General features: G+C 46.4%; 1 protein-coding gene across 1 annotated transcript in view; it reads left to right on the forward strand.

Moving 5' to 3' along the window:
* Positions 1–3,952: 3,952 nt before the first annotated feature.
* The window catches only part of NEDD4 (NEDD4 E3 ubiquitin protein ligase), a 128,675-nt gene continuing 118,138 nt past the window's right edge, over positions 3,953–14,489 (forward strand). Inside the window, exon 1 of the mRNA XM_058665815.1 lies at positions 3,953–4,187. Within this exon, the coding sequence (XP_058521798.1) occupies positions 4,143–4,187 (45 nt within the window). The 5' untranslated portion in view covers positions 3,953–4,142. The remainder of the gene's footprint in view (positions 4,188–14,489) is intronic.

The following is a 14,489-nucleotide window of genomic DNA, read 5'->3' on the forward strand; positions in this document are numbered from 1 at the left end:
AAAAACAAAAGACTCGAATTAGCACTTTCAGAAAAGAAAATTGGAAGGATATATATGAGAAGTTTTTCAGCCTCCTTAATAACCAGTGAAATGCAAATTGAAATCAAAATGAAGTACCAGTTTCTAGTTATAAGATTGGCAACTGATGAGTGTAGGCGAACAAGTATAGCAAGGAGGACTTCTTAAACTATTAGTAGGAGTATAAACTTTTGGTCCTTTGCAGAAGACTTTAACACTATGCATTAAACATGTGCTGTTTAGACTCAGCTATGGAAACCATTCTAATACAGATATCTTGAAAAACATTTTGTCTTGGGCCCGGCGGCATGGCCTAGCGGCTAAAGTCCTCGCCTTGAAAGCCCCGGGATCCCATATGGGCGCCGGTTCTAATCCCAGCAGCTCCAGCTTCCCATCCAGCTCCCTGCTTGTGGCCTGGGAAAGCAGTCGAGGACGGCCCAAACCTTTGGGACCCTGCACCCGTGTGGGAGACCTGGAAGAGGTTCCTGGTTCCCGGCATCGGATTGGCGCGCACCGGCCCGTTGCGGCTCACTTAGGGAGTGAAACATCGGATGGAAGATCTTCCTATCTGTCTCTCCTCCTCTCTGTATATCCGGCTTTCCAATAATAATAAAATCTTTAAAAAAAAAACAAAAATTTTTGTCTTTCCTTTCTTCCTTCCTTCTTTCCTACTATTTACATAATAGAAGGATAATCTTGTGAAAATCTTTGTAAAAATTAAATAAGAAGAAAAGAAGGAGGAAGGAGCCTCACAGGATCCAAGATCATTGGAACAGCCAGGAGTCGAGAGGTCCGCAGAAACAGAAGAACAGTAAGCTTCCTTCAGGTCTAGGGAGAGAAGCTTTCTTACATCGCCAAGCTCTGGCTCTGATATGAGTTCTACGAAAGTTACAGCTGAGTATATGACACTGAAATTGGCAAACGGGAGGCCCAGGAGGCTTTCAGTGGGAGACATGGAAAAGAAACTTGAAAGAGCTGCAACGTTTATTCTTAGAAAGGAGGCAGCCAGCAGATACTGAGAGACAATTAAAGGAGAACTTTGAAACAAGACATTCTTGATATGTATAACCAGCACTAAAGTATCTTTCATGTTGTCATTTAACCTCAAGTTTTATCACAGGGAATCATCATTTTAAAACTAAAATGACTTCAACTTCTTTTTAAAGAAAATTTAGTTTTACTGCAAAGGCAGACAGAAAGATCTTCCATCCACTGGCTCACGCCCCAAGTGACAACAATGGCTGGAGTTAGGCCAGTCTGAAGCCAAGAACCTCTTCCAGGTCTCCCATGTGGGTGCAGGGTCCTAAGGCTTTGGAGCATCTTCCTTGGCTTTCCCAGGGCACTAGCAGGGAGCTGGATGGGAAGTGGAGCAGCTGGGACACAAACCAGTTGCCCATATGGGTTCCTGGCCCGTGAACTGAGCCATTGCACCCAATGACTTCAACTTCTTGATCACAAAGATTCCTAGAGGCAGAGATAAGAGGAGTCAGGTGTATGGAAAGTCTACACCAGTTTAACTGATTTCCATCTATTTATTGCTCCTTTATGAGCCTCTAGGATGCTGTAAGGGGAATTGGAAAGAACAGGCTCAAGAACAAGAAGGAGTGGTGATGCCCACTGGCACTGTCTGACTTACCCATATTTGGGGAATGATCCTTAGCCGAGATATCCAGCTTGGGTCAAACTTTATTCACAATATCATATTCCCCACACATGCCTCTTATATGGTGATTATACAGTTACTTAAATTAACTTGAACTTAACTGAAGGCAGGCAAAAGACCTTCCAGAGAAATCAGGCTGTGATGAAGAGGCAGTTCTTATATTGCTAGGTTTTGTTGACAGTGGTTGGCTACGGGAGCACCAGCTGACATGGCCTCTTGCATGTGAACCTGATGTGAGCTTGAGGTGTCAGCTGCACAGGGCTGCCACCCCTGGCCGAGACAGTTGTTCTGCAGTGTCCTGTTCAATCTTTCATGAGACAGAATACAGAATAATGAGTCAGTTCACTGACTCCTGACATGATCTTCACTGCTGCTCATGGGCTGCACCAACTGCTGAGCTTTAGCATTGCTTGGGAAATTGCCCATTCATTTCATTGCCAGTTTCAGGCTGTGTGTATATACGTATCAATACATGAAATATTGTCCATTGTAAAGTAAGCTATTTCTATATCTCTTAGCATCTCTGCACTGAAGTGATATAAATATTGGCCAACTTAAAATTAAATGTAAAAAACATATAGCATGAGAAGCTAAGGGAAAATATTCCCAAAATAAAAGGGCTCACAATATTTTCAGATTATTTTGTTCCTACCTATCCCTGACATGCAACAGATATATAACAACTTGTTTTTAGGGTTCATTTTGTTTTTACTGGAAAGGCAGATTTACATACAGAAGAGACAGAAAGATCTTCAGTCCTCTGGTTCACTCCTCAAGTGGTTCCAACTGCTGGAGCTGAGCTGATCTGAAGCCAGGAGTCAGGAGCTTCTTCCATGTCTCCCACATGGGTGCAGGGTCCTGAGGCTTTGGGCTATCCATGACTGCTATCCCAGGCCACAAACAGCAAGCTGAGTGGGAAGTGGAGTAGCTGGGACACGAACCAGCACCCATGTGGGATCCCAGCACATATAAGGCAACGACTTTAGCCACTAGGCTACTGCGCTGGGCCCATGTAACATTTTTTTTTTTTTAATATACAGAAAGGAAGATCTTCCATTCGCTGATTCACTCCCCAAGCAGCCACAAATGGCTGGAGCAGCACTGATCCAAAGCCAGCAGTCCGGAACCTCTTCCAGGTCTCCCACACGGGTACAGGGTCCCAAAGCTTTGAGCCATCCTCAACCGCTTTTCCAGGCCACAAGCAGGGAGCTGGATAGGAACCGAAGCCCATATGGGATCCCAGCGCCTGTGAGGCCAGGGCTTTAGTCACTAGGCTGTCGTGCCGGAGCCCCATGTAACAACTTTTAAATCAATACTGTGGTAGCTTTTTAAATGTAGATAAACCAACAATTGCTGACCGTTCTGATTTTTTTCACTCATTTCTTTAATTACCTCTTCTTTCTAATGCAGATTAATTTTGGGTTGTGTAGTAACAGAATTTGGATAATCTCAAAGATACCCTGCCAGACCAAACATCAAGTACAACAAAATCTTACATAACCCATAACACAGGCCGTAGTTCTGTCCCCACCTACCAGCACCTTAAGCCACTAGGTTTCTTACACACTCTGAATTCCTCGAGGAATATAAAAATGAAGTTTTGGGATTCTAGAGTTTTGCAGAACCACCAGATGGAAACTTGGGCCTCTAGTGCTTTTATTTCCCCCTTCGGTTCTCTATTTGGCAATGGGGATCTTCTAAGACTCAGCAGACACAGATATTCAAAAGCGTTATTCTTCCATTGTACAGGAGCTTCTAGTTCCTTCTGTCCCCACCACTTCACTACCTTCCAGTGGCACTGTCAGTCACCGCTCAGGTAAGCAGCTTTAGAGGGTTACGCCTAGGAGCTGGACAGATGGACCCAGAGGACAGGGACTCGCTTGGGATCTGGCTAGGGGTTTACAAGTCACAGCGAGAGGGCGTCAGATGGCCGTCCTGGCCTGTTGGGATCCCCTGCGAGGCTTTTTCCGTCACGCTCCCGCGGAGCTTTACCCGCAGGCCCCCAGGTGCAGCTCCTTTGGGAATGGGCATGCCCCAGGGAGCAGCAAGCGCCGCGGATTTCCACTTGGAGCTCTTGACGTCTGTTGGCAGGCGTCCGCTCTGAGGCCGAGGTCTGAGCACCGAGACCTGCTGCTCTGGAAAGCCGCTGCTGCGTCTCGCTGGGGGCGGGTCCGCGGGCCTCCGGAGCCTGGCGCGGGGCCCAGCGCGCCCTTCCCGAAGCCCACCACGCGCGCCCCTCCCGCCCCGCGCGCCGCCGGCCCTTTCCCGCCGCGCGGCCTCGTGCCGCTAGCGCGCGCTCGCCTCAGGAGGCACTGCCGCCGCGGAGCGAGCGCCGCCTCCTCTTCCTCCCATTCCTCCCCGCCTCCAGCCCCTTCTCCTCCTCCTCCGCCGCCGCCGCCTCAGTGCGGTTCCCAGCCGTGGGCGGGGGTGAACGCGTCCGGTGTGTGGGAAGCCTTCAGAAATGGCAACTTGTGCGGTGGAGGCGTGCGGGCTCCTGGAAGACGAGGTGCGGGGGCTGCGGGTTTGCGGGGCGGGCTGCCCAGGGCGCTGTCCATCACTGGGAGGCAGGGCGGCGCCCGCGGCTACGGCCAGGGGCTCAGCTGCCCGCGCCAGCCGTCCCCGCCACTCGCCTCTGCGCGAGCCCGGGCGGCAGCGCGCGCTCGTGGGCACGGGGTGCTCGCCGTGGGCAGCGGCCGGTGGGACGGGCACCCTTGTGCACTGCCGTCCCCCACCCCCCCACCCCCGGGGCCGCCCGCCGCCTGCCTGGCCAGTTCCCTCCAGGAAGTGTGCGGCCGGGGGGCTCGGTCGCGAGAGGGCCTTACGCAGACGCGGGGACCACGGCGCCCCGCAGGCCCCTTCCTGCCACTCCCGCCCGGGGTGCGAGGGGCTCCCCGCGGGGCGGGGCGAGTTCCCTTGCGGCTCAGCATCCCGGCGGGCCGCGGAGGAGCCTGCTGGGGCACAGGCCTGGCACACTGTGGACTTCGATCTGGAGACTTCCAAGCCAGCTGGGTTTTTTTTTTTTTTTAATCTTTTTAAATTTCCCCCTCTTATCTACAAAACCCCTATCGGCCCTGACTGGAGTCGGGAATGAGTAACGCTGTCCGGGAGCTTTTCGTGATCCTTCTCAGCAACAAGTGTTAGATATGGGAAGTCCAAGACTTGTGTCACGCGTCTTTGTTGATGTTAAGCAAGTCCCCATAATGCAGGAACTTTAAAGAACTTCCCACAGCTGTTCCTTCTGAAAACTGAAGTGCGGGAGAAGCAAGCTGTCTCTTTCCAGCTCATGCTGGTTCGGACGTGCTCTTCCCTTGAAGTGAGGCGGTCTGGAAATGAGATGCGGCTAATGTCCTTGGGATTGTCTCAGAAATGCTGATGTGTAGAGGATGGAAGGCTGTGTATCATGACTGATTCAGACTAGGGAGGAAAAAAAAACACAACAAATATGCGTTCTTACTGGCTGCTTACACTTCACATGCACCTGTTATCAGCATTAGACATAGTCTGTTGGAAATCCAGCAGCATAATTTTTACTACCGGGTTATCGTCTCAGGTCGGCATAGTGCCTTTTCTTAGGAACCTGTTGTCTTCCCTGGAAGTTGTTGGCTCATCTCCTGTGGGCAGTTCATGAATGCAGGCAAATTAATTTAGGTTATGTTGAGAACCTCACTTATGGAATGTGATTGGGGTTGTTTCCTAGCTACTGCTGTTGGACGAAAAGCACATTGGGCACAGGTGGGCAGTCAGTGTTAGGGCTAAGGAGAATATTCCAGCGATTACTCTCACTGCTGCTCTGAGAAAGCGACCTGGTACCTGTGGTAGCTTTCTTCATATCAGCAAATTTCCAGCCACTTAACTTGCCAGTGGGGATAACTTGAGGCTGGTTTTAGACTCTCCGAGCTTATTAGCCCAGAGGTGCTGTGGTAGAGATCGAACAGAGCCATTGGTCCTAGGCAGGGTACTGCTAAAGCTGCCTCTGCTTGCTTCTTCTCAAGCCAACTTTTCTGCCTCCCAACACAACCTCTCTACCCCGCAGAAATAAAGCTGATGGTGGCTCTAAGTTGCTGGGGCTGAAGGCCAGAAATTGCACCATTGAGAATTAAGGCTTCTTGAGCTGGTTTGTGTTTCTGGCAAGTTCCATGGGACCTGCCCTGCTTGCTTGAGAAGGGTCTGGGTGTTGGTTGTGTGACACCCGTTGCTTTCCATCTTCCTGTGTCCACCTTGTCCAGATTGAGGAAGAGAGTGAGATGCCTTGCATTGTAAGCATTGTGAGTGGGTTATGTGTTCCACAGGCAGTCACTTCCTGCCCTGTATCTTGTGTGATGCCTGCCAGCAGGGATCCAGAGTGAGAACATGGTCCCAGCCTTGAAGGAGCTCAGAGGTAATAGAAAGGTTAGGAAACTCTTAAACCCGCTTAAAAATAACAAAGACCAAACAAACAAAAACTTTGTTGCTGTGTCTTTTCTAGTCTTGGAAGAGGTAACCCTCTAGGGCCCGGCGGCGTGGCCTAGTGGCTAAAGTCCTCGCCTTGAAAGCCCCGGGATCCCATATGGGCGCCGGTTCTAATCCCGGCAGCTCCAGCTTCCCATCCAGCTCCCTGCTTGTGGCCTGGGAAAGCAGTCGAGGACAGCCCAATGCTTTGGGACTCTGCACCCGCGTGGGAGACCTGGAAGAGGTTCCAGGTTCCTGACATCGGATTGGCGCGCACCGGCCCGTTGCGGCTCACTTGGGGAGTGAAACATCGGATGGAAGATCTTCCTCTCTGTCTCTCCTCCTCTGTGTATATCCGGCTTTCCAATAATAATAAAATCTTTAAAAAAAAAAAAAAAGAGGTAACCCTCTACTGTTGAGTAAACGTAGCTTTTCTGTTACAATCAGAGATGATTCTTAGTTTCAATTTGAAACTGCAACAAGGAGAATAAAGGTTAGAAAATGACAAAGAGCAGAGAACTATGATGTGTGTTTTGTGAATGGTCGCTGAGTTCCGCTGTGTGGGTAGGACGGATGCTGAAGTTGGGATTAGAATAGCCCTTGGCTTAACTTTCAGTGAGTTTCAGCACTTCTTCCACGTGCAAGTGAATTTCTGTGTAACTCCATGTGTGTGATTCTGCATGAGAACATGAACACATGATTTGTACCACACTGGCTCTGGCAGTCTCTTGGAATTAGCAGTCCAGTACTCTCTCCCTAATTGTTGGTGGAGAGGAATGTGGCAAATGTGGAGAGATGGCTGCACCCCTTCCAGACTGTTCCCAGTGATGCACTGCCCGGGGTTGGGGGTGGGGAAGGAGTAAACACCATGTTTCCCAGACTTCCTTGCAACTAATGTTCTGGATATGAAATAGTTTCCCTAGTGAGGTGCATGTACTTGAGATTTGGGGTATGAAAATGAAGTGGAGCACAATGTTTTATTTCTTTGGTTCTTCTGAAAAGTATGGTCAAGTAAAACTGGAGTTTTCTGCAGAAGTGTTGCAGGAGCTGGTATTGGTTGTGTGGGCATTGTTTGACACAGAAACGGTTGCATGCTTGTATGTGCTTGAGCAATAAAACTTGATGACAGTAACTGATTATAGTCCACTGAGTGAAGCGGGATTGCATAAGTGAGGATATAAAAGGGAGGAAGGAAAAAGATCTGTGAGGACAGTAATGAAAGCCGAGTCCTGGCAACAAAGATGCTCTCCTTCTAGTGAAAGAGGCAGCTTAGTTATCACAAGGCCTCTTTAATTGAGCACCTACTACATGCCAGGCACCAGGTTAGGAATTTTCATACTTTTGCTGTGAATATTGCAATAGGCTTGCAAAAATTAAATAGTGTCATCACCATTTTACAGACAGAGAATCTGAGGTTGTAATTGGTTCAGGGATGCCCTGGGCAGTCTGTACTCCCTGTGGGTAGCAGATAAGGTATTGAAACTGTTATGGTACTAAATTCCTTAGTACCATAGTCTTGGTTTTTTCACTTTCCTGCAATGCATAATTCCCCAAATAAAATTCTTTAACAAGGAGACTTTTTCCTAGAAAGGTGATGACGTGTACAGTTCATTTATGATTGTTCCTGGGCTCTTGTGCATCTTTTGTCATTTTATCACTTACAAAAGGAATCAAATTGAATTCTTGAATTCTGTATTTACTTAAATGCTTGCTTTTTTTAAAAAAAAGATTTATTTTTATTGCAAAGTCAGAAATAAACAGAGAGGAGGAGAGACAGAAAGATCCTCCATCCCATGATTCACTCCCCAAGTGACTGCAGTGTTGGTGCTGTGCCGATCAGGAGCCAGGAGCTCTTCCTGGTTTCCCACGCCGGTGCAGGGTCCCAAGGCTTTGGGCCGTCCTCAACTGCTTTCCCAGGCCACAAGCAGGGCGCTGGGTGGGAAGCGGGGCTGCTGGGGTTAGAACTGGCACCCATATGGGATCCCAGTACATTCAAGGCGAGGACTTTAGCCGCTAGGCTACCGCGCTAGACCTTAAATGCTTTCTTTCAATTTCATATTGTATTTTGTGGTAAAAATTTCTTTATTTATAATAAAAGGCTTGACGCTCCACTAAGGAGTTTAACAAATAAAAACAGCACAGTGCAGCAAGAAAATAGGCAAGGGCTGTAGACAATAATGAAATGAAAGAATGTTCAGTTTCACTCATACATTTCTAAATAGTAGCAGACTCATTGAAACTATTGTATACTTTCAGTTTGACAAAGATTTAAAACAGCTTTTATCAAATACTGCTTTTATCGCAAACCTAGCCAAGAATGTTTTGTTTTTCTTTAATTTTAGCCCTCACATATAAAGGAAAACTTGGAGCATTTGTCTTTCTGCATCCCACCAATTTTTTTCATCATGCTGCCCTCCCGTTCCAACCACTTCACTGCAAGAGAATACTTACACCAAGGTGTCAGACTGCAAGTTGGTGGTGAAGAACCACAGATTTCACTGAATTTGCAGCCCAGGGAAGGGGGATATGAAATAATCACAAATCAGTGTTTTCTAAGTACTAAGAAGGAAAAAGGGTAAGATAAAGTAACTCCGAAAATGAATATTTTCTGATGTGGAGGAGAGGAGGGACGGCCAAGGAAGTCTTGGGAAGCCACCTTTAAAACTGAAACATGTGCAGGAATTAGCCAAGAAGAGGAGAGGAAAGGAGACTTGGACAAGGATTTGGAATTGGACCCCAGTGGAGCTGCTGTTATTAAGCAGGTGTGTGAGCACAGGTCTCATCATCAGTAACTTTGTTACTGTCTTTTATAGCACACAAGGCTACTTCAAAAGTTTGCAGCACTTGGAATTAAAAGATGAACGTGAGAGGTGCTTAACCTAGTGGTGAAGATGTCTGTGTCCTACATTGAGTCCATACGTGCTCCAGCTTTCTGCTAGTGCGGATCCTGGGAGGTAGCAGTGATGTCTCAAGCTGGGCTCCTGCCGCCTGTGTGGGAGATCTGCACTGGGTTCTGGCTTCCAGCTCGGGCCCAGCTGTAGATGGCATTTGCGGGCAGCAAACCAGGGGATTTCTGCGCCTATCTGTCTCTCTTCCTCTTTGCTTCCCAAATTAAAGACAGACAAAAAGGATAGGATTAAATGGTACAGGTTTTTTTTTTTTTTTAAGACTTATTTATTTTTATTGGAAGGTCAGATATACAGAGAGGAGGACAGATAAAGAGGAAGATCTTCCATCTGGTGATTCACTCCGCAAGTGCCTGCAACAGATGGAGCTGAGCCAATTTGAAGCCAGGAGCCAGGAGCTTCTTTCCAGGTCTCCCCTGCACGTGCAGGGTCCCAAAGCATTGGGCCATCTTTGACTGCTTTCCCAGGCCGCAAGCAGGGAGCTAAGTGGGAAGTGGGGGATTAGAACTGATGCCCATATGGGGTCCCGGGGCATGCAAGGTGAGGACTTTAGTTGCTAGGCTACTGCGCTAGGCTCTAAATAGTACAGCTTTAAAAATCAGTGCATAAAAATGATTTTTTTCAAAAGCTTATGGAAAGTGTGTATTCTAAAAATATTGTTCATGGTTTTCTAAACTTTCTTTGCGCTAAAATAAGCAGATGCTCTGCTTTGTTTCCACAAATTAATTGAAGTACCCACATGATTCCATTTTCTTCGCTCATTATTGCCTTCCCACTTGTAATCAATTTTATTATTATTATTTTATTGTTGTTTTGGTTTGAGGTGCTCATCTGAAGTTTTTTTTGAAGAATGCTGGGTATGAACTTTATGAATAGTTTTTCTCTGAAAATATCTTGCAGTTCACCTGCTTTTTCCCCCCTGGATCTCAGGAGGAAAAAAATTATGGTGAATTGTACAGATTTTTTAAAAATTAATTTATTTGAAAGGCAGAGTTACATAGAGAAAAAAAGATTATCCATCCACTGATTCCTCCCCAAATGGCCACCATGGCCAGGGGTATTCCAGGCTGAAGCCAGGAGTTCCTTCCAGGCCACCTACAGAGGTACAGGAACCCAAGCACTTGGGCATCTTCCACTGTTTTCCCAGGTGGTTAGCAGGGAGCTGGATTGGGAGGCCAGATCTCCAACCTATGCCCAGTGGGATGCCAGCACCGCAGGCAGTGGTTTAAACCCACTGCATTATGATGGCAGCCCTGTATATAAATCTTTTGTATACAGTTTGATCATTTTCAATCCGTATAGCCAACAACCCAATGAAGATTTGGAATAGTTTTGTCATTTTGGAATGTTCCCTGAGTCCGCTTTCAGACAGTTCTTACTCTCTGCTAACAACCATCTGCTGTATGGCTGACTTTTTCCTATTCTGGAGCACTATACACATGAGCTTGAATGCTGTGTACACCTTTATTGCATATCCTTTTTTTTTAAAAAAAGAATTTTGCTTGCTTGAGGTGGGAGTTAGAAAGAGAACAAGAGCATTCTATCATTCATTGGTTTCGTTCCCAGATGCCTACAGTGGCTAAACTATTCAAGCCGAAGCTAGGAGCTGGGAGCTCAGTCCAGGGCCCTCACATAGATGGCAGAGACAGCTACTGCACCATCATCATTGTTGCCCTAAGACATGCATCAGCAGGAAGCTAGAGTCAGGAGCTAGGGATGGGATGTACCCGAGCACTCTGATACGGTACTTGGATCTCTTAACTGGCATCTGAATTGCTAGGCCAGTTGCCCATTCTGCTTAACAGCAACAACACAGCAGTGCCTCTGAGAGCCACTATGTGGTTGGTTGTATCGATAGCTTGGTGTCAAGCTTTGCCTTTTAATCCCTGTACCAAAGGGACATTCCCAGCCTCCAGCTCCCTTTAAATGCGTGTCGGGGAAACAGCAGTTGGTGGCTGAAGCAGTCAGGTAACCCCAATGGGAGACCTGAGTTGGGCTCCCAGCTGCTGATTTGTTATGGCCTCGTGCCAGCTCTTGCAGGCATTTGGAGAGCACACCAAAGAAATGGACTCTCTCCTTCTGTGTCTCCACCCTGCAAGTAAATAAAACATTAATAATGAAAAGTTGTAAAGCAACGATGAACTTCTCTTCCTTGGAGATCACATAGTATGCAGGGTAAAGTTTGGCATTCTGAGGGAGGAACAAGCCTGTAACTGCATGATTTGCAGCTGTACAGTTTGCTTTTCCTCAGCACTGTTCCTGTACTTCCCAACCTTGGGGTCTACCAGACTTTCCAGTTGAGGCTGGTAAGAAAGGTAGGGCCTGAGACTTTGCTAATGTAACATATTCCCATGTGATGTTCATGCTGCCTGTCTAAGGAATGCACTTTGCAAGCCTCTGCTCTCTTGTTAAGTGTGAGGACTCTGGATGTATTATTTTTTATTTTAATCTTGGTTATTACTATCTAAATTTCCTGAGGAGTTTTAACTCATTCATACAAATATTTAACAATCATATACTCTAGTTTTCCTAAGATCCTGCGGATTTCATTTGTTTTATTTCTCAGAAAGGGGGAGGAGCTGGTCTTTGAATTTTTGCAAAATGTTTCCAGTAAATTTGTGTACCACAGAGATGAACAACTCTTAATCCATAGATTACAATTTTCAGTTTCAGAAGTACAGTCACTTTAAATTATATAGTGTTTGTTGCTTCATAAAAAGAAAAATATACCCATCCCTCTCACTCCAGCATTTGTTAAGTGCATAGTCAATGCTTTTCTGTTATTACTATCCCACCATATTTATTTGTTGCACATTCTTGTGCTTTAGTTTCTGTACACCTTATAACAAATCTAACAGCTGTCAGAGCTTGAAGCGTCTCAGGGCAGTGAAAAATATGGATGTGTATGTTAGATGATTGCTGTCCTCTTTCTGTCCTTTTTTATTGGTGACAGGCTTCTTGGTTCTGTTCTGGACCACCTGCGCTCAGTGTGTTGTGCAGCCATCCCCTAGGGGACCTCCACTTGCTCTCCTTGTGAGAATTCTCTTCATCCTTTTTTTGTGATGTTCATCCTTTATCATTCAACTGTTTCCTTTGTCTCTTGCCAATCGATGGCCTTACTTGGTAACATTCATCTGCTGTGTGAATGAGCAGGTACTGCAGGATGCGGAATTGCAGAGTACAGGCATCTCAATCTGCTGTTTTATTGTGGGATTCTTCCCAGTCCTGGCTTGGAGCATCCCCTCCCTCCCTCTCGCCATCCCATGCATCCTCCAGTGGATCCCTCAGGTTCCTGAGAGCAGCCTTCCCCTCTTCTGTGTGATGGGCACAGGTCTAAGTCACCAGCGTTTGTGGGAAAAGAGAGTGGGGACTGAAAGGGCAAACTCTGGCTTACTTTTAATAAGGTACCTTCCTCTTACCTTCAGCTGGTTCAGGAAGTTTTGTTGTTAATCAAGGCGTTGTCGGCCCCTGTTCTCATTGATGCCTTCTGCTACAGGGCTGGGGAACATCTGGCCCATAAAACCATTTGGTCTGACCCCACCTAGGCATCTGGGAGCTGGCCTTGAAATCAGTACATCTTTAGCAGGCTGATTTCTAAGTTGATCATGTTGTATGGGCCACAAATGATGTGGTGTCCAAATGACTCTTGGCAGAAAAATGTGCCCCATACAAGATTTAAGGATACAGAAGTAAGTTTCTAAGGCTCAAAACCTTATCATTTTGTTAGTGAAGAAAGATGCAAAGTGTATTGCTTTATATATATAATAGTATGTATAAATGCTTTATATAAAAGATGTTATATATAAATATGATAGCATATATTTATATATATGAAGACCTTAAGCAAAGACATTTTGGTGGGGCCTGGGTCACCTAGTCTGGGTCCTTGGTCCTGCCTGTGTGGTAGGTGACAGATCCGTGAGCCCCATGTATGGGGGACCCTGTGGGGCCCTGGTCCAGTGACCCGGGGCACCAGTGGCACTGGGGGAAACTCATTGACCGACCAGGTGCCTGCCTGCGTGGACTTAGTGGTTGGGTTTGCGGGGGTGTGGTGAGGGCCTGTTCCAATGGTGTGGGGGATGGCATAGGGGCCTAGGGTCTCAAGTCCAGGATTGGTAGTCTGATTGTGGAATTCATGTGTCAGAGCTGGGCCTCCACAGTGGAAGAGACAGAGCAGTGGCTTGCAGTCCCAGATGCATATGGAGGATATGGCATCCCATTGGGTCCTGCAGAGGATATCTGGTACCGTAGCAGAGAAGGAAAGAACAAATTGGACAACTACCCCAGCCAAGCGATGACAGCAAATGTCTAGGTGAATGGAGACTCTAAGAGTGACTGTTTCAACCACTGGACGTTGGAAGGGTTTCCTCACTTTTGGATCAGCGAGACTGACAGCATTTCAAAGCTAGTGAAACCACATGGGCAGAATCCTTGGAGCAAGCGCCACATCGGGGATCTTGGGTTGATATTGGGTGGCTGTTCCCCACCCCTGGGTACTGGGGCAATTGTGAGGTTGATCATGGCTTCTCTCCTTATCTTCCCCCTTCCCCAGATACAGGAAGAAAAAATAGAAAATTTGGAAACAATAATCATACCCACTTTTCCCTAACCCTCCATCCTTCCCACGCTGATCAACTATGTAAACATTAAAAAAAAAAAAAAAAAGACAAGAGATTTTGGCTTTGAAGAAAGGGCAGAATGTTTTGAGAAAGAAAAACACATAAAATTTACAAAGTGTTCAAGACATAAAACCAAAACCTTTCACAATCTCATCACTTGAACAGCTATTCCCATTGTCACATATTTTCTTCTGCATTTATTTTTGCAATTATCATAGAATACATTTCCAGCATTCTGATTTTTCTAATTGGCATAATTCTGTCATTAAATAATAACTTGATTTTTAATGGTTTCAGAGGATTCTGCTTGAATGTAGAAGACTTTGATCCAGTTGAAAAAAAATTTTTTAAGATTTATTCATTTAATTGAAAGACAAAGTTACAGAGTGAGATATTGCATCTGCTGAGCCACTCTCCAAATGGCCACATGGTCAAGGGCTGGACCAGGCTGAATCCAAGATCCAGAAATTCATACAAATGTCCCATATGGGTGGCAGGCCCCACATACTAGATCCATTTTTCACTGCCTTCCCAGGTGCATTAACAGAGCTGAATCGTAAGTGGAGCAGCCCAGAAATAAACTGATACTCCAAGATGAGATGCCAGTGTTGTAAGTGGCAGCTCAATCTGTACCACAGTGCTAGCCTAGGAATCTGTACACAAAAATCACAAGTAAGCCCAGGGAATATTGAAATTTTTATTTATTCAAGAGAAAGAGATGAAGAGAGTGAGAGAGAATATCCATCAACTGGTTCACTGCTTAAATGCCCAGAAGAGCCAGTACTGATCCAGGCCAAATCCAGAAGCTGTGAATTTAATCCAAGTTTCCTGTAAGGGTGACAGGGCCCCACCTAC

Source organism: Ochotona princeps, chromosome 6 (assembly GCF_030435755.1).
Source record: "Ochotona princeps isolate mOchPri1 chromosome 6, mOchPri1.hap1, whole genome shotgun sequence".
In the NCBI taxonomy this organism is placed as follows: Eukaryota; Metazoa; Chordata; class Mammalia; order Lagomorpha; family Ochotonidae; genus Ochotona; species Ochotona princeps.